General features: G+C 46.7%; 1 protein-coding gene across 1 annotated transcript in view; it reads left to right on the top strand.

The window, feature by feature from the left end:
• The window catches only part of LOC143782406 (enoyl-CoA delta isomerase 2-like), a 69,351-nt gene that overhangs the window by 5,972 nt on the left and 35,810 nt on the right, over window positions 1–27,569 (top strand). Inside the window, exons 2-5 of the mRNA XM_077269808.1 lie at window positions 10,491–10,653; window positions 11,863–11,961; window positions 16,581–16,763; window positions 22,357–22,426. Coding sequence (XP_077125923.1) covers window positions 10,491–10,653; window positions 11,863–11,961; window positions 16,581–16,763; window positions 22,357–22,426 — 515 coding nt within the window. The remainder of the gene's footprint in view (window positions 1–10,490; window positions 10,654–11,862; window positions 11,962–16,580; window positions 16,764–22,356; window positions 22,427–27,569) is intronic.

The raw sequence follows: 27,569 nt of genomic DNA, 5'->3' as shown, positions 1-27,569 counted from the left end.
CCAATCTCTCCACTACGGAACGACAGGCCCTACAAGGCCTACAAAATGATACCAGCCTAGTTATCAAACAAAGGGGGCGCCCTGGTGATAATGAATAAGACAGATTACCTTCTCGAAATTAGACGTCAATTGGACAACTCTACCATCTATGTTAAGTTACCACGAGACCCCACGGCCGCTACTCGGCAAACCATTTCAGATACTCTTCTGAAATACACCCAGCTAGGGGTTCTCGATCCAAAAACATGCGAATTTCTTACCAATTTACATCCGGTTATCCCTGTTTTCTATACTATTCCTAAAATTCACAAAAATCTGGAGAAACCACCAGGGAGGCCGATAGTAGCCTCCACTAATTCCATACTCTCCCCTCTGGCGGTATACTTAGAAAAAATCTTAACTCCGCTGATACGGAGATCCAAATCCTTCATCCTGGACACTGGATCTTTCTTAAATATCTTGAAGGAGGTGGGACCTATCCCTCCACATTCTATACTGGTTACCATGGATGTAAAAGATCTGTACACATCCATCCCACACATAGAGGGCATTAATTCCGTTCACAAACTACTTACCCAGTCTGGTTTTCAATCTGACCAAATTAACTTGTGTGTTGAACTGTTGACCATCATCCTTACCCGCAACTATTTTATGTTCCAGGACGATTTCTACCTACAGATCCGGGGCACCGCGATGGGCTCCAACGTAGCGCCCCCCTATGCTAACTGTTACATGGCCGACTTCGAGGAGAGTCAGATATACTCTCATTCCTTGTTCCATAGTAACGTACTCCTTCGGAGACGTTACATAGACGACGTCTTCTGCATATGGGGGGGCACGTTGGAAGCCCTTGCGTCCTTTTTTGACTGGCTCAACACAGCCTGGCCGGGTATATCCTTTACCATGTCACAGGATCCCACTCGGATCAACTTTCTGGACACAATGGTCATCCTTCAACCAGACGGCTCCATTTCCACTGACCTCTACCCAAAATGTACTGACCGTAACAGTCTGTTACACTTTACGAGCTTCCATCCCCCTGCCACTAAGAGATCGGTACCCAAGTCCCAATTCCACCGGGTTTCAAAAATTGTGTCTGACACGGATCTACGACCACTCCGTCTACAAGAAATGGCCACCAAATTTACCCAACGTGGCTATCCATCATCCGTTCTCCAACAAGCCGCCTCACCTTCGCTCCCACGATCCAATAAAGCCTCTAATCGAGTCCCATTTATACATTCATATCATCCATTTGCTTATATTCTACATAGGTCCATACGCCAAAATTGGCATTTATTGTCAAAGGCACATCCTCACGTTCCTGAATTTCAAAACCCATTCCTTCCTTGCTTCAAGCGCCCACCCAATCTGAAAGATTCGTTGGTAAGGGCGGACTTAGGATCTATTAAACCATCCCCACGCCAACGGTTTTTACAAAATCCCCGGACAGGGACTTTCCCATGCCTCAATTGCTCACAGTGCCATAATGTCCTTAAGGGCTCCTCCTTTCACCATCCTCGCTCGGGCAAAATATTTCGCATTCCAGATTACTTCACCTGTGCCTCATCTTGGGTCACATATCTGATCAAATGCCCATGTGGACTCTTATACGTGGGGGAAACCACGGAACCAATACGCGATCGGATTTCCAAGCATAAGTCCACAGTCCGTTGTAAACACCTTCTACTACCCATCCCGTCACACTTCAATACCCAAGGCCACAATGTCTCACAGTTACGGTTCCAGGTAATCGAACACATTCCCCCCATGAGACGGGGTGGTGATCGGGTGGCCCGTCTAAAACGGAGGGAGGCTTTCTGGATCCACACGTTGGAGACCCTTCACCCATTGGGCCTTAATAGGGACTATGATCTGGCGTCATTTCTCTGAGTACCCACTCGGGCAGTAATTTTTTCTGATAAGCACATTTAAACTACATTCATACTGACCCCTCTGCTGCGGTCCCTATGGTTTAGTTAGATCTGTGTTGGCATGCTCTGTGACCCCATTCCATTACATGAAACCTAGGTCCCCATATGTGGGTGTCCTAATTTTATCTACCCTCTTATATCTATGTTAACTACCTCATACCAGTTATATATCATTATCCTGCAATATACGCATTCTTTTCATAAGGAGTTATTTATTATGGCTAAAGTATATATTTGTGTCAGATGTAACTGTTTTTTCTTTTCATTATTAGAGCCGTCTGTATTGAGATTTTTGTTATGCCACTGTCCACCGGTACAGTCACGGACCGCACTGGACCAAGTCTTCTCTCTCCACTAAACCTATCATCCACACGGCTGAACACGGCGCAGAAAGATCACATTCACCACGTCGATCTTCCACTATTCACTGGATCCCTACTAGGCACCGCCCCTCCGTTCTTTCCTGTGACTACCTACAATCGCCGTTGTTATTAGGTGGAACCTATCTGTAAGCTGCTATGTTCCGGAGGGCCGTGACACACAGACACGTCACTTCCACCGGCTTTTTCACATGTGCACACTGTTTATACAGTTGCACGCCGGTTTCACAGCATTACTAGGGCCCGGTGATGTCACTTCCGGCCCAGCAGACATTCACTGATCATAGGCTTAAACGGCCGATATGGCCCCTCCCCCGGTGCATTTAATGGCGGTTTCCATGTTCCCTGATCAGACTAGCAGTGGATTCCGCGTCTGTCAGTGGCGCTTCAAGACACATCCTCTACAGGTAACCACCCTTCAGCACGGCACATCCTCACCCATAGAATTATTTGGTATGTATACTTACCGCATTCCTCCTTTCCATCCCCAGTCTCTTAACCGGCCCTGCGCTCTTTTAAGGTATGCTTACACCAGCACACTCCCTGGTCACTGCACTGCAGGCAGGCTTCTTATTTTCCCTTCCATGATTTATAGGCGCCACAGTTATAAGTGCCCTGAGACACTACGGTCTCTTTTCTTTCTCGCTTCATTGGGGGACACAGGTAACCATGGGTGTATGCTGCTGTCACTAGGAGGCTGACACTATGCAAATAAAGAAGTAACTCCTCCCCGGCAGTATACACCCTCCGACAGGCACCAGGCAACTCAGTTTTTGCTTAGTGTCTGTAGGAGGCGGACCTGGATCTAACACCAGATCCGCATTTCTTTTACAGGGATTTGTTGTTTGTTTTTAATCATTTTCCCTTTCTTTTTCAGACTCTTTCTTCAGGGTAACAGGGTGCAGTTTTCTCACCCTGTCTTCCCCACTTTGAGCGACCGAGAGAGCAGTGTGGTATCACCCACATCGCACCCTCTCGGACCTGCTGGGCAGGACTCTGTCCCCTGTCACCCATTTGGGTGTTCAGGGTGACCCTTTCTTCGGTGGCCAGTCCTGCCCGTTTCCCCTCCTCATCCCTCTCCTCGGAGCGGGCTGAGAGGAAGACGGCGGTCACATCCAGTGACCCTCTCCCCCTGTTCAGGGGTCGACGCCGTCTTCTGCGCCGGAGAGTCGTGGCGCGGGAAGGAGGACTACTTCCAGGACCCTCTATCTACCAGGGATCCTGATGATTCCTCATCTGCAGGTAGGGAATCTTCAATCAACAAACCCCCCATCCCCACCAATACCCTGCCCAGCAGCGATCTCCTCTTACCATAGGGGAGCATCTGACAGGGAAGTGGGCTGCATATTCGGGCGTTGAGACCACGTAGGAATGAGAGCAGGAAGGCTGGCATCTTTTCCCTCCTTATTCAAACTTGCAGGCTCGTTCGCCCGCCATTTCTCTCTGCCTCATTTTCCCTTTCTTAGCGCTTGAGCGCCCTCTGGTGGTGGCCGGAATTAGTGCGGCCGGGATGTGCAGCGTCTCCCTGCTTTTCCCTTTCTTGCCGCTTGAGCGCCCTCTTGTGGCGGTCGACGGTATAGCGGCCGGATTGCTTTCAGTTTTACAGGGGGCGTTCCTTTCTTTCCCCCCTTCGGTCCTGTGCACGCCCACAGCGTCGCACTTTCTCCGCGCTCTTTTCTCCTGCTTCCTGCTCCCTGTCAGCGTCTGCTCATCGCGTGAGACACAGGATTTCTCGGGGGAACACAGGCACCTGCGGTTACCGCTGTCTTTCACCAGGCTCAGCGCTACCTCCTACTCCACCTGGCAGTATTCTCTGGGAACAAGGTAATATCCACCTATGTCCGACCCCACCCCGGCCTTTGCCCCTACGGCCATCCATTACGCCTGCGCTCACTGTAAGAAAAAGTGGGTTTCAGGTCAGCCATCTCCTTTCTGCCCGTCCTGCGTTCCTCCCACCATGTCAGCTCCCCTGGAAGCTTCAGGGTCCCGGGACGAGTGCACCCCCCCTCCCCCGGAGTGGGCTGTTGCTATGTCTAAATCTGTGTCCGACCTGACTAAGGTTTCTCAGTCCCTGGTCCAGGCACTTGAACGCATCCCGCTTCTCTCTAATGCCACCAGTGCCACGAACGCCTCTCACGGCGATTCGCCCGCACCTGTCCTAGACTCTCACAGAGGCAGACCGGACAAAAGAGACAGAAAACGGACTTTATCTAGATCCTTCTCCAGTTCACCGGACCACATCGGGATTCCCCTATCTGCCCGTTCCCCTTCCTCACAGGCGGACCTCGGGTCTGACGTAACTTCTCAGTCGGAATCTGACTCGGATGCAGATCAGACTTCCGGAACACAAGACATGGTTGATAGCCTTATTTTAGCTATCGTTCAGACGCTTGATCTTAAGGAGGATGAGGCAAGCTCTCAGGACGTCTCCGTTGCTTTTAAACGGATTAAACGTCCCTCTAGGGTTTTCCCTAATCACAAGGAGTTTGACAACACTACCGCCACTCACTGGGAAAACCCTGGCAAGCGTTTCCCAGGCAGGAAACTGCTTGATGTGTTATACCCTTTTCACTCCGACCTGGTCTCCAAGTGGTCCGAGTCTCCTAAGGTCGACCCGCCTGTGTCCAGGCTATCCTCACAGACAGTTCTGTCTATTCCGGACGCGGCTTCCCTTAAGGACCCCTCGGACAGACAAATCGAGGCGCTAGCAAAATCAGCATTTGAGGCCTCCGGAGCCTCCCTTTGCCCTAGTTTCGCCTCGTCATGGGTAGCCAAGGCTGTTTCAGCCTGGGCCAAGACCCTGCGCAGGGGCATTTCGGCCTCTGCTCCTGCTGAAGAACTGTCTGAATTAGCGGATCAGATTTCACTGGCAGGAAAATACCTGATGAATGCCTCCCTTGATGCAGCGGCCTGCTCTACCAGGGCTAATGGCAACATTGTCGCCATTCGCCGGATTCTTTGGTTAAAGGCGTGGAACGCTGACCCCGCATCTAAGAAATCGCTCACGGGTCTGCCCTTCCAGGGCTCCAGACTCTTCGGCTCGCAGCTAGATCAAATGATCTCGGACGCTACTGGCGGTAAGAGTACCTCCTTACCCCAGTCCAAGCCGAAATGTCCCTTCAACAGGAGGGGTCCCCAGTCCTTTCGTCCCTTTCGGTCTTTTGCCTCTTCAGGAAACCCCGTCCAGGACCGTTCCTCCTCACAAGGGGACCGAAGAAAACCTTCTTTCAGGCCTCCGCCACGCTGGAGAGCCAAGAGCCACCCCGCAAAACCATCGGGATCTCGGGGCCGCAGGTTTTCTAATAAATGACGGGTCGCCCCCACCTGGAACTCCTTCCAGGGTGGGAGGCCGCCTTCTTCTATTCTCAGAGGTTTGGCTTTCAGTAGTCGACGACGCCTGGGTCAGGGAGATCGTCACGTCAGGCTACAAAATAGAGTTTTCTTCGCCCCCAGGAAGACGTTTCATGCTCTCTCGTCCTCCCAAAAAGCCCTCTCATCTCCCAGGGCTTCTCCAAGCCGTCGATTCGCTCCTCACCTCGGGAGTCGTAGTGCCGGTGCCTTTTCGTCAGCGGTTTTCCGGGTTTTATTCAAACCTGTTCGTGGTTCCAAAAAAGGACGGCTCTCTCCGTCCGATTCTGGATCTCAAACGATTGAACCGCCACCTTCGGATTCAACACTTCAAAATGGAATCTCTGCGCTCGGTGATCGCGTCCATGGAGCCGGGAGAGTTTCTGTGCTCAGTGGACATTCGGGATGCGTACCTTCACATTCCTATTTGCGTGCAGCATCAGAGGTTCCTCCGATTCGCGATCAGGGGAGCATCATTACCAGTTCACTGCCCTCCCCTTCGGGCTGGCATCTGCTCCCAGGGTCTTTACGAAGGTCATGGCAGCTGTCATGGCCATCCTGCGTTCAAAAGGGATTCTGGTAATCCCATACCTCGACGACCTATTGATCAAGGGCTCATCCCAGGGGGATTGCAGCCAGAGCCTCCATCTTACTCTGGACACCTTAGTTCGCCTAGGCTGGTTGATCAACTACCAGAAATCTTCCTTGATTCCAACCCAACGGCTGGAGTTCCTAGGCATGGAATTCGATACCTTTCGGGCTCAGGTCTTCCTTCCCAAGGAGAAGTTTCTTTCTCTTCGTCGGGGTGTCAGATCGCTAAAGGGTCCGAGTCCTCTGTCCCTTCGTCTAGCCATGAGAGTTCTGGGGAGAATGGTCGCTTCTATGGAAGCGGTCCCCTATGCTCAGTTCCACTCTCGTCCCCTCCAGCTGGCTCTTCTGTCTGCCTGGGACAGGAACCCGCTTTCCCTGGACCGTCCGTTTCGCCTCTCCCCCAGGGCGAGACAGTCTCTCTCTTGGTGGACGCTGTCCACCTCCATTCTGCGCGGGAGGTCATTTTTACCCCCCCACTGGCAGGTGATTACCACCGACGCCAGTCTCCAAGGTTGGGGAGCGGTCTTTCTCCACCTCACAGCCCAGGGCCGCTGGACTGCTCAAGAGGCTCGCCTCTCGATCAACCTCTTGGAAATCAGAGCCATCTTCCTAGCCCTCATCCGCTGGGAGTCCCTCCTTTCGGGAAAGCCGGTCCGCATTCAGTCGGACAACGCCACGGCCGTGGCATACATAAATCACCAAGGGGGGACTCGCAGCAGTCAAGTCATGGCGGAAGTAGCAAAAATTTTCCGCTGGGCGGAGGGTCATGTTCCCTCTCTGTCAGCCGTCCACATCCCAGGAGTGGACAATTGGGAGGCCGACTTTCTAAGTCGCCAGGGCATCGTGGCGGGCGAGTGGTCTCTTCTTCCAGCAATCTTCAGCCAGATTTGCCAGCGGTGGGGCGTTCCGGACGTCGACCTGATGGCCTCCCGGGCAAACCACAAAGTTCCCCAGTACGTCGCCAGGTCTCGGGACCCGATGGCCGTCGGATGCGACGCTCTCGTGATCTCTTGGGCCCAGTTCCGGATGCCCTATCTGTTCCCGCCTCTCCCTCTGATCCCAAGGGTCGTAAAGAAGATCAAGTCGGAAGGGGTCCCCGTACTCTTGGTAGCTCCAGATTGGCCTCGCAGAGCCTGGTACGCAGAGCTGATAAACATGTTATCGGATGTTCCGTGGAGACTTCCGGATCTTCCGGACCTTCTTTCACAGGGGCCTCTCTCCCACCCGAATTCTCGGTCGCTGAATTTAACGGTATGGCCGTTGAGGCCGCGGTCCTGAAGAACGCGGGTTTTTCTCATAGCGTCATCCAGACTATGATAAGAGCGAGGAAACCGGCCTCATCGCGTGTCTACCACAGATGTTGGAAGGCCTTTTTCCGGTGGTGTCAGGATAACAATCTGTTTCCTATGACCTTTTCCCTTCCTTCCCTTCTCAGCTTTCTTCAAACGGGCCTAGATTCGGGTCTTTCCCTTAGCACCTTGAAGGGTCAGATCTCCGCTCTATCAATTCTTTTTCAAAGAGACCTGGCTTCCCTGCCTCAGGTGAGGACCTTCATCCAGGGGGTCGCTCATATAGCTCCCCCTTACCGGTCTCCTGTTGAGCCTTGGGATCTCAACCTCGCCTTAGCTGCCCTGCAGCGGCCGCCCTTTGAACCGCTTCAGGATGTTTCCTTCTCGCTTCTATCCTGGAAGGTAGCCTTTTTGATCGCCATCACCTCCATTAGAAGGGTTTCAGAGCTGGCGGCTTTATCCTGTCGTTCTCCCTTTCTGGTCCTGCATCAAGACAAGGTGGTTCTTCGTCCGGTTCCTTCCTTCTTACCGAAAGTTGTCTCATCTTTTCATATCAACGAGGACATTGTCCTCCCGTCCTTTTGCCCTTCCCCGGTTCATCCATTGGAGAAATCCCTTCACAAGCTGGATGTGGTCAGGGCTATCCGGATTTACATCGCCAGAACTGCCTCTTTTCGTCAGGCCGATCCTCTGTTCGTCGTCTCGGATGGGCGTCGAAAGGGTCTTCCTGCCTCCAAGTCCACGATTGCTCGTTGGATCCGTTCAGCGGTTTTGGAGGCATACCGCGTCCAAGACAAACAGCCTCCTTCGGGGGTGAAGGCTCACTCTACCCGGGCAGTGGGAGCTTCCTGGGCAGTTCGTCACCAAGCTTCGGCCTCGCAGGTTTGCAAGGCCGCTACGTGGTCTTCCATGCACACCTTTGTCAAATTCTACGGGGTGCATACTCAGGCTTCCGCGGACGCGAGCCTGGGTAGGAGGATACTGCAGGCGGCGGTTTCTCACCGGCCAACCTGACTCCTCTTTTTCTGCAGAATACCCGCCCTAGGGACTGCTTTTGGACGTCCCATGGTTACCTGTGTCCCCCAATGAAGCGAGAAAGAAAGAGGGATTTTTGGTTCTTACCGTAAAATCTCTTTCTTGGAGCCTTCATTGGGGGACACAGCACCCTCCCTTGAAGTTGTACCGTGTTGGCTAACGTGCCGTTGTTGTGGGTTGGTACATAGGTTGAGTTTTATATTACCTGTTCCTACTACTGCTTTTGCACCAACTGAGTTGCCTGGTGCCTGTCGGAGGGTGTATACTGCCGGGGAGGAGTTACTTCTTTATTTGCATAGTGTCAGCCTCCTAGTGACAGCAGCATACACCCATGGTTACCTGTGTCCCCCAATGAAGGCTCCAAGAAAGAGATTTTACGGTAAGAACCAAAAATCCCTCTTTTCCAAGCTTCAGTATTAGTACGGTACGTGTCTCACACTCCTTCCCTCTACAACTTTATGTTGTAGACAGTTTTGTGCCACCTTATTCTGCACGGTCTTCTTCGGCATATATTTCGTTTGTACAATTGGACCTATTATCATATAGATGCTGTTGATCTTCTCTGTTCATATGATGTATATACTTTTGTTAATGTTTATTTATTTTGGTCTATTTTGGTTGTTTTTCACATGTAGTTACTGATGAAGGTCCGTATGACGGACCGAAACGTTTGTTGGGTACTACAATAAATCTTTCACATAAGCATCAAGTTGAGTGCTAGGTTTTTTTCGTTATTGTATCAAGGTGTGGGAGCCTACCTAAGCACCTTCCTACCAGTAGTGCACACGCTTCTTTTTCCTGCAAAAAATCAATGACATCTGCACAGATGCATTGATTTTTATGGGTCTACGTGTGTCAGTGTCTCCGGTACGTGAGGAAACTGTCACCTCACGTACCGGAGCCACTGACGTGTGAAACCGGCCTTAAAGGGGATATCCAGGACTTTACAAAAAATGTACCTAAGCAGTAAAGGCAGGTAATTGCAACTTACGGCACCATTCTTCCCCAGCACAGAGCGGTCACAGACGACTCCTGCCGGGGATTCAGAAGCCTTCACTGATGTCACATCGACAGAGCGGAGGCTTCTTTTCCGGTCTGCTCAGTCAATGAGACAGGATTTCTGCCATCATTTTGATTAATAGCCGGATCCCCACTGCCTAAACGTTGAGAGCTGGCTGCCAATCAGAATGACCTCGGAAGTCCAGCGCCGTCTCGCCAAGAGACAGCTGAATCCCTGGCCGGAGTGACTGTTACCGCTCTGTGCCTGGGAAGACCGGCGCCATGCACCGCAGGCAGGTAAGTTGCATTTACTTGCCTGTTGGTGCTTATGTACATTCTTTGTTTTTTGTAAAGCCCCGGATATACCCTTTAATTTAGCTAAAAGATGCAGAAATGCTGCAACAAAAAAATTTGGCAAATACCTATCATGGGAGCGTAGCCTTAGACCGAATTCTGACATCATTGATTTTTGACACTTGCAAAGGACAGACCAGTTTTGTATCAGTGTGCTCTATCCCTTTTTCTGCCATCCGTATAAAATCCTACAGGATTGGAAATCTAAATAAATCTGTCCCGGTTTTCTAATCCTGATGTGCTTGAAAAACAATAAGTACTGTACATTGATGTGAGCCCACAGTGATTTGTGGATCTACCTGTCTCAGCAAAAAGGGCCAAACGGAGAGAAGCTGTTGCCCGGCCGTAGCGCAGCCTGAAGCAGAGGCCTGGCATGTGTTTGGGCACTGATAGTGCAGTGTGGTATTAATATGCGGTTGGATATGCTCATTGTACACTACAGTCTTTTTTTAGATTTGATACATCACAATAAACTGTACTTTGTTCTCCATTCAATCTTCATAAAGTGAAAACAAAGATATTACCCCTAACTCTATATCTTATTGATGTCTTCACCATAGGACCGGTAATTGGGGTCGTGTTCCGGCCCTTGGAATACACAAAACGGCACGACATATGCAAGCCACTCAGCAAGACTTTGAGAAAGCACAGAATGACTTGAAGACCCTGAAAAAGGACCCTGGCAATGACATAAAATTGAAATTGTATGCACTGTTTAAACAGGTAACGGAGCAGTAAACCAATAAATATACTTGTACATTAAATGCAAGTTTAAGGCTTTAGTATGTATACGGTAAAGGAAGATCTATTTCTGCCCATGAATGAGGATTGTGCTTTAAAATAAAAAGCCGTCTTGCGCACCATTGACCCTCATTTGATCTCCATTGCTGTATGGCAGCTACTGTTAAAATAGAATTTTTTATATTTTTTTTTTTATTAAATATGCTTCTACCATCTATATAGGAAATAAATGTTTATTATTGTCCATGGGACGTCCTGATTTTCCCAGAAAGATGAAAAGCCGCTCAATAGAAATCTGTTAAACCCTTAGTACATATGCAATTACCGGTACATTCCCGCTGATGTCCATAAGTGTGGAGAGGGCTACCCCACACAGAGTAGATGCCGACTGTTACACAGCCATCATCTGTCTAATACAGCGGCCAGGCTGAGCTCAGATCGCTGCTGTTAAATGTCTACATGCCGTAGTTAATCTCTTTATGCGGCATTCAAGTGGAATGCTCACCAGCGCGCACGTGTGCCTCCCATCGGTGCAGCACGACCCAATTGTGAGGTACCCTTGGCTGCCATCTTGGTACTCTTGCAAAGCCCAGTTTATACAGCTTTGGTATTGCTGTAATCTTACTGACCTGAAGAATCATGTTGTCTAGTCATTTTTACTATAAAATGAAAGCCGTGAAAAGGAAACCCCCAAAACAATGGCAGAATTGCATTTTTTTTTCTCCCATTTTTTTTCCCACTTGGAATTTTACTCGTTTTTCGACCTAGAAATAACAAACCATCATACAGCTATGTTGACTGAAAATTAAAAAAAATATGGCTTTTGGAACAAGGCAAGGGAAAAATAAACAGCATCTATTAAAAATTGCAATGTCCTTAAGAAGTTACAGGAATTGTATTTTGACAACAGTACTTTTATGGCATATAGACATCACGGAGGGAGTTTTTCCATATGGTACCCCCCTTCTATGTACCATAGTTAACCTTTTCTGTCAGTGCAATACTCAGATGTCTTCTGCAGCAGAGAAGTTGGCTTAGACAAGGAGCCATCATTATTTTTATAAGCTATCGTCTATGATTTTGACAATCACAAATGCTCTTGTTTGCATATATTAAATCAAGATATACCACTTCATATTGTTCAATGCCTTTTCTAAATGTTTACACTTTTTTTTTAATTCAAATTCTTAGGCAACACAAGGATCTTGTAATATTCCTAAGCCCGGCATGTTGGACTTTGTGAATAAAGCAAAGTGGGATGCATGGAAAGCAGTGGGAAGTTTGTCACAGGTAATAAAACTATGCAACGGCCGAGTCCATAGACATGTCATGTGGCCTCATACGGTGATCAGTGGAGGTCTGTATTATGGGTCCTGTAACTTGAAAGTCTAAAGGAAATGTAGTTTCTGGAAGCCATTGTTTAAAGGAGTTATCCAGAAGTTTATTTTTTTCCTATGTGGCTAAGCACTTATCTGCAGGTAGTTAACTACTTGCCTGTTCTACCCTGTCATAATCTCATTCGGCTCAGAGGGATCATGGGTTTCTACAGCCATCGAATTCTCCTTCCTGTGACGTCAACAGAGCAATTCCTTTTCTGCTCTGTCGACATGCATTCACTGACAGCGTCATGTTGATTGACACCTGGCTCCACGCTGCTTAACTGCAGAAAGCCAGCTGTCAATCAACATTTCGCCGACAATTAACGCCCAATCGGCAGAGCCAAACGGAAGAGAAAAGGCTGCTCTGTCGACATGATGTCACAGAAAGGAGAATTGTTCTTAACCACTCTTAGCAGGGAACAGATCCTTGCAGGGCAGAACAGGCCAGTAGTTAGCAGCTACCTGTGGATAAGTAATTAGCCCCATAAGGAGGGGGGGGGGCAAACAAAAAGATCATTTTACATGACTATAAAGCGTTTTCTTTGTTCATCAGATGATCAGCTGCCTGTTTAGACTTCACGATTATCATGAAACAAGCGTTCTTAGAAATTCTCATTCAAGAAAATCATGCAACATAAATGGAACTTAAAGGGAACCTGTCACCACGTTTTTGGAAGATGGGATAAAAATAGCGTTAAATAGGGGCAGAGGTGGGCATTACATTAGTGTGTTTGTTATGCGTTTATTACCCACCTAAGTTGCCGAAATACCTTTGCAAAGTCTCCGTTTTCGCCTGTCAATCAGGCTGGTCTGGTCAAAAGGGCGTCTTGTCTTCCCCCAGATTTTGCGTAGTTTTCCGTTGGTGGCGTAGTGGTGTGCGCATGCCCAAAGTCCTGAATCCTCTGCCAGGGGATTTAAAAGAGCGCGCTGTTCGTTTTCATTGGTGATCGGTGGGCGCGGCCATCTTCCTTTGGCCGCGCGTGCGCAGAAGCGGCGCTCTGCTGGCCGCGGCTTCAGGAAAATGGCCGCGGGATGCCGCGCGTGCGCAGATGGATATCGCGGCGGCCATTTTCCTGAAGCCGCGGCCAGCAGAGCGCCGCTTCTGCGCACGCGCGGCCAAAGGAAGATGGCCGCGCCCACCGATCACCAATGAAAACGAACAGCGCGCTCTTTTAAATCCCCTGGCAGAGGATTCGGGACCTTGGGCATGCGCACACCACTACGCCACCAACGGAAAACTACGCAAAATCTGGGGGAAGACAACGCCCTTTTGACCAGACCAGCCTGATTGACAGGCGAAAACGGAGACTTTGCAAAGGTATTTCGGCAACTTAGGTGGGTAATAAACGCATAACAAACACACTAATGTAATGCCCACCTCTGCCCCTATTTAACGCTATTTTTATCCCATCTTCCAAAAACGTGGTGACAGGTTCCCTTTAAGTCCTGAATTCGTTACAATAATGCTTTATTTGTATTATCTTAATCTTTTATATACAGGTGCTTCTCACAAAATTAGAATATCATCAAAAAGTTAATTTACTTCAGTTTTTCAATAAAAAAAAAAAGGGAAACTCGTATGTAGAGTCATTACAAACAGAGTGATCTATTTCAAGTGTTTATTTCTGTTAACGGTGATGATTATGGCTTACAGCCAATGGAAACCCAAAAGTCATTATCTCAGTATATTAGAATATTTAGCAAAAAAAACCTGAAAAGGCTTCCTAAGCGTTTAAAAAGGTCCCTTAGTCTGTTTTCAGTAGGCTCCACAATCATGGGGAAGACTGCTGGCTTGACAGATGTCCAGAAGGCAGTCATTGACACACTCCACAAGGAGGGTAAGCCACAAAAGGTCAATGCTAAAGAATCTGGCTGTCACGGAGTGCTGTATCCAAGAATATTAATGAAAAGTTGAGTGGAAGTAAAAAGTGTGATAGAAAAAGGTGCACAAGCAACTGGGATAACCGCAGCCTTGAAAGGATTGCTAAGAAAAGACCATTCACAAGGAGTGGACTGCAGCTGGAGTCATTGCTTCAAGAGCCACTACAACACAGACGTATCCAGGACATGGGCTACAAGTGTCGCATTCCTTGTGTTAAGCCACTCATGACCAATAGACAATGCCAGCAGCGTCTTACCTAATCTAAGGAGAAAAAGAACCGGACTATTGCGCAGTGGTCAAATGTGTTTTCAGATTAAAGTAAATTTTGCATTTCATTTGGAAATCAAGGTCCTAGAGTCTGGAGGAAGAGACAGACAATCCAAGCTGCTTGAGGTCTACTGTGAAGTTTCCACAATCAGTGATGGTTTGGCGAGCCATGTCATCTGCTGGTGTAGCTCCACTGTGTTTTATCAAGACCAAAGTCAGCGCAGCCGTCTACCAGGAAACTTTAAAGCACTTCATGCTTCCCTCTGCCAACAAGCTTTTTGGAGATGGAAATTTAATTCTCCAGCAGGACTTGGCACCTGTCCACACTGCCAAAAGTACCAATACCTATTTTAAAAACCGTGTTTCACTGTGCTTGATTGCCAGCAAACTCGTCTGACCTTAACCACATAGAGAATCTATGGGGTATTGTCAAGAGGAAGATGAGACACCAGACCCAACAATGCAGACGAACTGAAGGCTGCAATCAAAGCAACCTGGGCTTCCATAACACCTCAGCAGTGCCACAGGCTGATCGCCTCCATGCCACTTCGCATTGATGCAGTAATTGATGCAAAAGGAGCCCAACCAAGTATTGAGTGCATTTAGTGAACATACATTTCAGATTTTAAAATCATTTTTCAAGCTGGTGTTATAAAGTATTCTAATTTACTGAGATCACTCTGTAATGACTCTATAATATGCGAGTTTCACTTTTTACATTGAAGAACTGAAAAATTAATGATAGAGTATTCAGGGACCCTACCTTTTTGATGATATTCTAATTTAGTGAGAAGCACTTGTACATTGTAAAAATCCCTGGGTTCCCCTGATTCTGCTTCTTTTTTTCTTTTGGGCTGCTTTGCTTTATTGCAGGAATATTCACATTTGTTGCTTTTGAAGTGCATTATGTGAAATCTCTGCTTGCTGACAAACTGGGTGTTTCTTCAAGCTCTTTTCTGTGCTTGCCTTTCACGCCTCTGTCTCCCAAATGCTGCCAATAGAAAAATGCAGCAAAATCAGGGATACTTGTGAATATTTACAAGGTATTTATCTCCATTGTTTAGAGCCAGTGTAAAGTCCTCTTTTAACGCTGCATGTCAGCAGTTTTAACTCTTACTTTTTTTTTTTGCTAATCTGCATTCTTCACTAGTTCTATTGTGCATAGCTGCTTCTAGCTTCATTAGTAAGGCACCTGCACTGTTTTTACCCAGACTATAGATACTAGGAACGTTCTCAAGATATTTTATGTTCTTCATGATCTTGAAGGCTCTTTAACCCCTTCATGACCTTGCCCTTTTCCGTTTTTGCGTTCTCGTTTTTCGCTCCCCTCCTTCCCAAAGCCATAACTTTTTTTTTTCTCTCAATATGGCCATGTGAGGGCTTGTTTTTTGCCGGACAAGTTGCACTTTTCAACAACATCATTGGTTTTAGCATATCGTGTACGCGATCATCAGATCTCTGCTATGTAGCAGAATTGCAGGCTTGCTATGAGTGCTGCCCACAGGGTGGCGCTCAGAGCAGGCCGGCATCAGTAACCATAGAGGTCTCAAGGACCTCTATGGTTACTATCCTGACGCATCGCTGACCCCCGATCATGTGACGGGGTCGGCGATGCGATCATTTCCGGCCGTGTGGCCGGAAGCACCGGTTAAATGCCGCTGTCGGCGTTTGACAGCGGCATTTAACTAGTTAATAGCGGGCACATGTCAGCTGTTCAAAACAGCTTTAATGAATGCATACGTGGACAGATTTGATGTTATCTGGGCTCCCTGGGATTATTTCTGGGCTCAGCAAAAGCTAGGACCTTTTTGGACTACTGTACCTTTTTTTTCCCCACCCCTTAATGTGTTTGTGTCCTGTCTTCTGTTTGTCGATTGTTAATAAGAAATTAGAATTTTAGCAAGTGGATGGGGTTTGGTTTATTATGGCATCGAGTGTAACTAATATATAAAGTGTTTTATTTGGAACTTGAGTCTTTTATTTTAATGTTTCCATGCTACTAGAAGGAAATGTTTTCCATCAGTTAAACTTTAATCTATCCTCATTGATTCTTTTTTTTTTTTGTCTATTTTGCTTGTTAAAATCTGAATGTTTTGTGCTTATTTTGATTTTAATTTTTATTAAGTTTTATACATTTTTAACAGTTATAGGAAAAACAAATTTGGGTCTGACTGTCTCTAAGCATGCCATTAAATCACCTCTCATCTGTCAGCATGTAGTGGTGGGGTGGTGAAAATGGGACTTTACTCTCACAGCCTACCCATGCATGTCATCTAGAGATCTCTATACACAGATATAAGAAAAGTAGGTAGATGTTATATACTTCAGTACACTGTCATTATATGCTGACTTTATTGTTTTATGTTTGTATATATTTTTAGGATGAAGCTAGAAAATCCTACGTAGAACTTGTTAGCAATTTGATCTCTTCTGAAGCACCTGCAAAAGCTTCTGCTTCACCAAGCACTGTTCAAAAATATGATACAGTGCAGGTGGTTAGTGGTGACAATATAACGAAAATATATCTGAACAGACCAGATAAGAAAAATGCCATCACACTACAGGTAAAAATCACCTTACTTTCAATCTTTGTGATCAAAAACACTGTCCTTTTGCTGTATGTATAGGAGCTTCGTGGATAAGGGGTCCATGCAACTTGTTGAGATGTTATCGAGGCCTATACGTAAGTGCTATGTAAATAATATTTTTCTTACTTCCATCTTTCCTGCAGAGGAGTAGTATTACACAGACCCATTAAAAAATAAAGGGAACCAGTCTTGTTAAACTTGAAGTGTTATTTATGGTCACCATTGTTATAGGGCAGAAGGAGCTGAGCAGATTTATTTTTTCATTAGTATTGCGCAGATTATTTCATGGCGCTTTACATGTGAAAAGGGGTATACAAAATAAAAGTACAATAATTATGAACATAACAAGTCACCGACTGGTACAGGAGAGAGGACCCTGCCCACAAGTACCACAGTCTGCAAGGGATTGGTGAGGATACAGTAGGTGAGGATAGAGCTGGTCGTGCAGCAGTATGGTGGAATGAGGGCTGCTGCAGGTTGTAGGCTTGGCGGAAGAGGTAGGTCTTCAGGTTCCTTTTGAAGGTTTCCATGGTAGGCAAGAGTCTGATATGTTGAAGTACAGCAGAGGTGGGGAATCCTTCTTTTTTTTTTTTTTCTTTTCTTCTGCAAAGGGCCACTTAGATATGTATACCATCCTTCGGGAACCGTACCAATTGTCCGCTAACTCTGCCCACAATATATGTTCTGACGCCAACACTGGTGTCAGGACTTAATTGATCATTGCATGTACCTCAACGTTCAGTAGTGAACACTGTGTATACGTGCTCACAGAGCAAGAAGACGTTAATGGGCTATTGTCAGTGAAAATACAACTGCCGGCCTAAGCACTGCTGTCCCTGGAAATCTGCTCGGAGGTCAGATAAAGGGTCTTTGAGGGCTGTAAACAGCCCACGGGCCTGAGGTTACCCACCACTAGGGTAGAGAGTTTCAGAGTAGGGGGATGCACATGAGAAATCTTGTATGTGATTGTGGGAAGAAGAGAAAAGAGGGAAGGAGATCTTGTGAGGATCGAAGGTTGTGTGCAGGTAAGTACCGGGAGACTAGGTTACAGATGTATGGAGGAGAAAGGTTGTGGATGGCTTTCAATGCCATGGTTAAGGATTTGAACTGTAGTTTCTGAGCAATGGGGAGCCAATGAAGGGATTAATAGAGAGGAGAGTCTGGGGAACAGAGTGGGGACAAGTGGATTAGTCAGGCAGCAGAGCTGAGGATAGATTGGAGGGCAGTGAGAGTGTTAGAAGGGAGGCTACAGCGCCGGAGGTTTCAATTGTCGAGGCGGTAGGTGATGAGGGCATGTACTAGTGTTTTTGCAGATTCTCGAATTAGAAATTTACGGATCCGGATATTTTTGACTTGCAGTCGACAGGAAGTGGAAAGAAAGGGCTTTTGGATATGTGGTTTAAAGGTGAGATTAGAGTTCAAGGTTACACTGAGGCAGCGAGCTTGCGGGACTGGGTACAGTGAGCAGCCATTGACTTTGATAGATAGGTCTTTGGGGGAGGTTGTGTGAGATGAGGGGGAAGATGATTTCTGTTTTGTCTATATTAAGTTTTAGAAATCGAGCAGAGATGAAGGATGAACTAGCAAACTGATATTGTGGGATTCTGGTTAGTAAGAAGCTGATATCGGGTCCAGAGAGAGGTAGTTCTGTGTATCATCAGCATAGAAATGATACCGAAAGATGTGGGACTCTGAGCTGTCCCAGGCTGAAGGTGTAGATGGAGAGGAGCAGGAGTCTTAAAACTGGACCGGGGGGGGGGGGCGGGGTGAGGAGGTGGTGTGTGAGTTGCAGACGCTGAATGTTTGGTAATGCGGGATCCAAGATAGAGCCGCATCTGTGATACCAAGAAATGAGAGAATCTGTAGTAAAAGGGAATGGTCGACTGTGTCTAAGACACATGACAGGTCCAGGAGGAGGAGGAATGAGGCAAAGTCTTCAGCTGAGGGGAGAGGGAGAAGATGATGGAGGCGTGACTTGAAAGTGTTAAACAGCTGTTTATGATTGTGAGACAGGGCGGATATCAGAAGTATGTTTGTTTTGCTGCAGTGAGTGTGAACTTGAAAGTGGTGAGGTACTGTTTGAATGTGATGAAGTGCTCGTTGGAGTGGGCTCTTTTCCATCTCCGCTGAGCAACCCTGGACGCCCGCCTCAGTTCTGCAAGTTTGTGGAGTGGGGATTGTGTAACAGAAAAGGAGAGGGAAGAGAATTGCGAGTAGGTTGTGGTCAGAGAGAGGGAGAAGTGAGTTAAGAGGTTAGATAGGGAAAAGTCTGGCGAAGGTGAGGTCCAGTGTGTGGCTGTCTTTGTGAGTGGTGCAGAAGACCTTTGAGCAAGGCCGAATGTGGAAGTGAGCGATGGAAGCTTAGAGACAGCAGAGTGGTAAGTGTAAACGGGGTTGTTGAAGTCAAACATGATGATAGTGGAGATGAAAGAAAATGAAGTAGTCAGGTGGGGAAGAGGTAAGGAAAAAAAGATGGCTGGCCCGGGGGAGGAGGTGGGGTAAATGGCAGCCAGTTGGGGGGGGGGGGAAGATGCGTAGAGGGTGCACCTAAAAGGAATTGAGAGAAACAGAGAGTGGTAATGGAATTTGGGTCAAGGAGCAGTTATCTGACAGGATAAAACCAACTCTTCTATCATTCTTGCTGCTGGGGATGGGGGGTGTGAGGAAAGATAGTCCCCCATAAGACAGTGCAGCTGGACCTGCTGTGTCAGAGGGGTTGAGCCAGATTTCTGGAATGTCAAGGAAGGAAAGTTTTAGTGATGAAAAGATCATGGATGAATGAAAGTTTGTTGCAGACAGAGCGAGCATTCCATAGTGCTCCTATTACAGGGACTGGAGAAGCAGGGGCTGGGCGTATGAGTCTTGGGTTAAAAGGTTGTGGAAATTTGTGATAGACCGTGGATGGGAGGTAGAAGTTACTGTGTGAATGTGGTGAGGAGGACCAGGATTTGGAGAGATATCGCTGGCAGTGAGAAGGAGCAGAGAAAGTGTTAGTAGGTGGGAGCTGGAGAGGGCATGAAGTGGCTGTATGTGTTTGGAGACACAGGATTTTATGTTGAGGAAGAGATCTGAAGAGGAGGTAAGATGGATGGGGAGGATGGAGGGAGAGATGACCAGTTCACTGTTAGGTGCAGGGATTAGGGGGGTTAGGCTTCTTTCACACTAGCGTCGGCCCGACGTGCCGACGCGCATTGTGAAAGTAATGCCCGACAAAAGCAGCGGAAGCAGTCTTACGACGCTTCCGCTGCCCCATTGTAATGTCCGGGGAGGCGGGGGCGGAGTTTCGGCCGCGCATGCGCGGTCGAAAATGGCGGTCACTACGCACAAAAAAAGTTACATGTAACTTTTTTTGTGCCGACGGTCCGCCAAAACACGACGCAACCGTCACATGACGGTTGCGACGTGTGGCCATATGTCGCAATGCGTCGCTAATGAAAGTCTATGGGTAAAAAACTCATCCTGCAGACAACTTTGCAGGATGCGTTTTTTCTCCTAAACGATGCATTGCGACGTATTACAAACGACGCTAGTGAAAAAGTATCCTTAGTATGAAGTTAAGAACTATGGGGGGGAAGAGTAAAAACAAACATTGTTTACTGTGACTACGTATCCAGTTACCGTCAGTTCCCCTTTGGTTCAGTTCTGGTCTAATTCATTGCAATACACTTAGATGCTGCACTTAGAAGATGCACGAGCAGACCGTGGTGGTCTTATCTGTGATTGACCACTATCTCTGTATGGACACTGAGAGAGGAAAGCAAACTAAATGTTTTACCATAAAACTTTATATGTCTTTTTAGCATCTCCTTCTCAATACCATGCTGCCTACATATTGCATGTTCAACATGGCAGGTCTCCCTTTAGTGATTAGGCTATACAAATGTAGTACTGGCCATACACAATACTCTTCAGAAACACATTGAGGTTATTTTATTGTACCATAATTAGGACTTGTTCACTCATAGCAGGGAGCTGATGATGTTCACTCATCTCTTACCAAGACTGTCGAGTTTTCTTACCGGTCTTGATAAGGGGCATGATGGAGTTAGATGCTGATTAATGAAGAGGTACATGCCTCTTTATGAATATGGAGCGCCTTACTGAGTGGTGTGTGCCATGCCAGAAATCTTACTCCAGTCCTATTGGACTAAGATTTCTGGCATAGGTAATTAAACGAGCTGTGACGTCATGCTCCCACTGTGCCCTCAGCCCATCTCATACTGGTGGAGCTGTGGCCGGGAAGAACTGGCATGAACGCAATAAGTCGTAAAATTTTTGCACAACTTTTCATAGGAGTCTCCACTAGTACTGTCGAAATTGTTTTAATGAGTTTTGTCCAGAATGTCCTTTTTTTTTTTTTTTTTTTTTTTTTTTTATCATTTTTACTACAGTTTTTCCAAATTAAAATCACATTGGTTTATCTTCAAAAAACGCAATTGATTTATGTTGTGGTTTTTTGGCTGTGTTTTTCATGTGGGAAAAATAGTCATCATTATGTGAACTTACCCTTAGTTTTATTTGGTAATACCCATTTCCATTATCTAATTTAATCTACTATATAATTGTCTAAGGGTCACTTCCGTCCGTCCGTCCGTCCGTCTGTCTGTCCCGGAAATCCCACGTTGCTGATCCCAGCGACGGGCACAGTCCGGCCGAGAATTAGTCCCTCTCTACTCCCCAGCCGTGCCCGCTCCATACTCCCCTCCAGTCAGCGCTCACACAGGGTTAATGGCAGCGTTAGCGGACCACGTTATGCCGCAGTGTAACGCACTCTGTTAACACTGCTATTAACCCTGTGTGACCAACTTTTTACTATTGATGCTGCCTATGCGGCATCAATAGTAAAAAAGATCTAATGTTAAAAATAAAAAATCATTATATACTTGCCTTCCGTGGGCCCCAGGATCCAGCCGAGGCTTTCCCCGCTCCTTGCGACGCTCCGGTGACCGGTCCATGCATTGCGGTCTCGCGAGATGATGATGTAGCGGTCTCGCAATGCATCTCTGTGCTATATACTATATGGGCTGTGCTATATACTACATGGCTGTGGTATATATTACGTGGCTGGGCAATATACTACATCGCTGTGCTCTATACTACGTGACCTGTTAGTATATAACACTGCCCATGCAGTATATATATGTCTGTGCTATATACTAAGTGGCTGGGCAGTATACGAAGTGGCTGGGCAGTATACTAAGTGGCTGGGCAGTATACTAAAAGTGGGCTGTGTTAAAGAGGGGGCCCACTGAGACTTCTTTTGCCCGGGGCCCTCAAAAACCTGGAGCCGGACCTGGCTTCACTGATTGTTCGCGGCTGGGCATGACCAATCAGCGACAGGTGCAGTCTGCCCACGAATTGGCGCGGAATTTGAACCACGCTTCGCTAATTGGTCGCGGCCGGCCGAATCCTGTGTATAAATTGCATTGTTCTGAAAACTTCATAAATAAACTATATACATATTCTAGAATACCCGATGCGCGAGAATCGGGCCACCATCTAGTCTTTCATGATTGCTTTAATATTGTAGCTTTGACATCTTTTATTGACTTCAGTTTTTCTTTATTAGATGTACAGAGAGATTAGTCTGGCATTAGATGAAGCTGCCAAAGATGACTCCGTTATTACTGTATTGACTGGTATGATCATCCCTGAATATTAATATACTAATTTAACACATTAGTTGGGTAACCTTCATTTTATTATCAATTATCAAAGAGTGTTGAGCACACCTATTTCTTTTATTCATTATGATCTAATCTTTCTTAAAAAGCTGACTGACACCGTGAATAAAAGGTAGAAAAGACAAATGTGTTCTCTTCTCACAGTATGTTGACAAATTTAGTCTACAAAGTTATAATGCCTCTCTGATCTCCATAAATCTGTTAAATGTCTTAAGGGGAACCTGTCAGCAGGTTTTACTGCGTGAGGTAGAGGTTAGAACACAGATGTCAACTATTTGTCACGTTTGGTTGTGTGGTGCTGTTTAGTAATTCAGAAGGTTTTCTCACCTTGTGATTTATTATTCTCTGGGCAACATCCGCTACAGCAGCGCCAGCATGCTAGTCTGACTGCCCCTCCTCCAGGGATCAGCTGCAGCCCAGACTTCCTCTTCATATTCAGTCTGTTTGAATTTGGAGAAAGTGACGCCAGCGCTGATTGGGTGCCGGGCATCACATGTCATTCCACCGCATCACATCCCCGGGACCGCAAGTGCCGACACCGCTGGAATAGAGCCGGCACGGGAGGAGAGTATAGGCTTTATTTTATCGGGGCCAAACATTTAGTTTAAGAAGGGGTTTCCTAGTAGTGGACAACCACTTTAATGACATGTAGAATGAAGTTAAAGGGATTTTTCCACCCCTAGGAAAGTAGACTACAAACAGTTCCTGAAATGTGAAATAAAACCAAATAGGGCTCTTCTCCCCCCACCCGCTCCTACATCTGACCAACTACCACCACTCCAGTCCCTATGTTTTGACTGAAATGGTGACGCGGTGTTGACAGGATGCACATCACCTCTGCAGTCAATCACTGAACTCAGTGGGTTTGCTGATGTAGATGGAATGAGCCACTGAGCTCAGTGGTAGGCTGCAACAATAAGGTGAGCTGTAGCTGTGACAAAAAAATGATTTTTTAATTGAATATTCAGTAGTTAAAAAAAGTATTTAATAAGTAATGGTAAGACACAGGATATCCAAGGCTGTTGAGCATGGCTGTGAAAAATCAACATGAATCAGTGCAAAAAAATATATAATGGAATTTGATAACGTACCTTCCATAGAGAACATAATGTATGAATACCGTAGCAGAGGGAGGACTCGCCAGACAATGTGCGTTTCTTACCTAGCTTGACAAAGCTATATTTTTTGCACTGACTCTGATTTACTTGTATTACTTTATGTCAATTTGTATCCGGTTGTGATATTGCGGTCAGGTTTATTTTATATACAGTTATCCACCCCGTGTGTTTGATATTCTGACTTTCTGATCACCATACTTATTACTTTGTACTTGCTTTTGTATTATCATATACGCATGTATGGTTCTCGGTAGTTTATATCAATTGTACACATGTATCATGTTGGTTTTTCACTGTCCTGCTCTCCATCCTTAAATATCCTGTGTCTTGCTATTCCTTTTAAAATACTTTATCTATGTTCAAAAAAATATTTTTTATCAAGTATATTGATTGATTCCTTGCACTCATTTCTCTGTTGTTGTAAAGACATTCGTGCTGGCCCCCCACCCAATATAATAATGTCCCCTAGCATGGCTCCTTCCCGTAATAATAATCTCTGCCGTCATGTGCCCCTTCTAGGAATAATGTCCCCCATCCTGAGGCCCTTGCAGGAGTAATGTCCCTCATCCTGTAATAAAGGATCAATGATAGCCCCTTCCAGTAGTAATGCCCTTTCACCCATACTATAACAATTCCCCCATTTTGGCTCCTTCCTGGTATAATGTTCCCCATCGTGTAATAATGTCCCCTGTCCTGGGCCCTTTATTTAAAAATGTCCTCTATCAACGGCATCTTCCATTAATAATTTTGGCCTCCATACTGAGCCCCTTCCAGGTATAATGCCCCAATCCTGGGCCCCTTCCGTTCTTCTCCATCATATTTTAAAAAGAAACAAATGATGTATTACCTTCCCCCATTTCCACAGTGTGCGACACACTCCTCTATAGCCGGCGCAGAAGTCAGCAGTGACGGCACAGGCAGCACATAACATCATTACCATGTCGCCTGTCACAGACAAGCCAATGTGTGCTGATGTATTGCAGTTGCAGGGAGCTGGTGGATATCCCACCAGGTGAAATTGGCACCAGCTTTGGCGTGTCCCATCTTTCTTGGGCCTGGACACAGTTGCACCCCCTGCGAACACGAACATTACGCCAACGGCAATAGGTTAAAATGTTCCCAACGTGGCCAATTTGTATGTGTTCATAGAATTACACTATTCGTTTTACAACGTGAGAAGTGGGTTAGACATTCCAAGTGCTGGGAACTTTCAGTAAAAAAAAAAAAAAAAAAAAGCAACTCCTGGTTTTTGTTTTTTGTTTTTTTTTTTGAAGGTGGGGGTTTAGAGGGATTGTTTTTACAGTCTAAATTGTGTAATAACAATGGCCTGGCAATATGACTCTCTTCGTCAGTACAATAAAGGCAATTCCAAACTTGTCTTTTTTTTTTTTTTTAACTTATTTTAGTGCTGAAAAAAATCAGAAATTTATTTAAAAAAAAAAAAAAAATTGGTTATGTCGCCATTTTCTGGGACTCGTAACTAGTGTTGAGCATTCCGATACTGCAAGTATCGGGTATCGGCCGATACTTGCTGTATCGGAATTTCCGATACCGAGATCCGATACTTTTGTGGTATCGGGTATCGGGTATCGGGTATCGCAACAACATTAATGTAATAATGTGTAAAAAAGAGAATTAAAATAAAAAATATCGCTATACTCACCTGTCCGACGCAGCCGGGACCTCAGCGAGGGAACCGGCAGCGTTGTTTGTTTAAATTTCGCGCTTTTACTTGGTTACGTGAAGTCCCGGCTTGTGATTGGTCCGCGTCCCGGCAACATGGCCGCCATTAACCAATCACAAGCCGTGACGTCACGGGAGGCTGGACATGCGCGTATTTTGAAAAGCGCGCGTGTCCAGCCTCCAGTGACGTCCCGGCAACATGGCCGCCATTAACCAATCACAAGCCGTGACGTCACGGGAGGCTGGACATGCGCGTATTTTGAAAAGCGCGCGTGTCCAGCCTCCAGTGACGTCCCGGCAACATGGCCGCCATTAACCAATCACAAGCCGGGACGTCACGGGAGGCTGGACATGCGCGTATTTTGAAAAGCGCGCGTGTCCAGCCTCCAGTGACGTCCCGGCAACATGGCCTGTCATGATCTCAATGGCAAGAGAACATAGCATAAGCATATATAGGAACTAGCTCTTGGAAGATGGGAACTGAGCTGACCATGAACTAAACCTAACGCACAACTAGCAGTGGCCGGGTAGCATGCCTACGTTGATTCTAGATGCCCAGCACCAGCCGGAGGACTAAATAAAGCTAGCAGAGGAAAATATTAGTCCTAGCTCACCTCTAGAGAAATACCCCGAAAGGAGACAGAGGCCCCCACATGTATTGGCGGTGAGTAGAGATGAAATAACAAACGTAGTATGAAAATAGGTTTAGCAAATTTGAGGTCCACTTACTACATAGCAGAAGACAGAAAGGACACTTTCATGGTCAGCTGAAAACCCTATCAAAAACACCATCCAGAAATTACTTTAAAACTCTGGCATTAACTCATAACACCAGAGTGGCAATTCCTGTTCACAAGAGCTTTCCAGACACAGTAACGAAACTACAGCTGTGAACTGGAACAAAAATGCAAAAACAAACATGGACAAGAGTCCAACTTATCTAGTAGTTGTCTAGGAGCAGGAACAAGCACCGAGAGGCTTCTGATAACATTGTTGACCGGCAAGCAACTAACAGAGCAGCAAGGTTATATAGCGACTCCCACATCTTGATGGGAACAGGTGAACAGAGAAGATGAAGACACCAGTTCAATTCCACCAGTAGCCACCGGGGGAGCCCAGAATCCAAATTCACAACAGTACCCCCCCCTCAAGGAGGGGGCACCGAACCCTCACCAGAACCACCAGGGCGATCAGGATGGGCCCTATGAAAGGCACGAACCAGATCGGAGGCATGAACATCAGATGCATTCACCCAAGAATTATCCTCCTGGCCGTATCCCTTCCACTTGACCAGATACTGGAGTCTCCGTCTGGAAACACGAGAGTCTAAGATTTTCTCCACAACGTACTCCAACTCACCCTCAACCAACACCGGAGCAGGAGGCTCAACGGAAGGCACAACCGGTACCTCATACCTGCGCAATAATGACCGATGAAAAACGTTATGAATAGAAAAGGATGCAGGGAGGTCCAAACGGAAGGAAACAGGGTTAAGAATCTCCAATATCTTATACGGGCCGATAAACCGAGGCTTAAACTTAGGAGAAGAGACCCTCATAGGGACAAAACGAGAAGACAACCACACCAAATCCCCAACAGAAAGCCGAGGACCAACACGACGGTGGCGGTTGGCAAAAAGCTGAGTCTTCTCCTGGGACAACCTCAAATTGTCCACCACCTGCCCCCAGATCTGATGCAATCTCTCCACCACAGCATCCACTCCAGGACAATCCGAAGATTCCACATGACCAGAGGAAAATCGAGGATGAAACCCCGAATTACAGAAAAACGGGGACACCAAAGTGGCAGAGCTGGCCCGATTATTGAGAGCGAACTCCGCCAATGGCAAAAAAGCAACCCAATCATCCTGGTCAGCAGACACAAAACACCTCAGATATGTCTCCAGGGTCTGATTAATCCGCTCGGTCTGGCCATTCGTCTGAGGATGGAAAGCGGACGAAAAAGATAAATCTATGCCCATCCTAGCACAGAATGCCCGCCAAAATCTAGACACGAATTGGGTCCCTCTGTCAGAAACGATATTCTCAGGAATACCATGCAAACGAACAACATTTTGAAAAAACAGAGGAACCAACTCGGAAGAAGAAGGTAACTTGGGCAGAGGAACCAAATGGACCATCTTAGAAAAACGGTCACACACCACCCAGATGACAGACATCTTCTGAGAAACAGGCAGATCTGAAATAAAATCCATCGAGATGTGCGTCCAAGGCCTCTTAGGAATAGGCAAGGGCAACAATAATCCACTAGCCCGAGAACAACAAGGCTTGGCCCGA

The sequence above is a fragment of the Ranitomeya variabilis genome, chromosome 6 (genome assembly GCF_051348905.1).
Source record: "Ranitomeya variabilis isolate aRanVar5 chromosome 6, aRanVar5.hap1, whole genome shotgun sequence".
Classification (NCBI taxonomy): Eukaryota; Metazoa; Chordata; class Amphibia; order Anura; family Dendrobatidae; genus Ranitomeya; species Ranitomeya variabilis.
The sequence above is the reverse complement of the archived record's forward strand: the minus strand, read 5'-3'. Positions and strand labels throughout refer to the sequence as shown.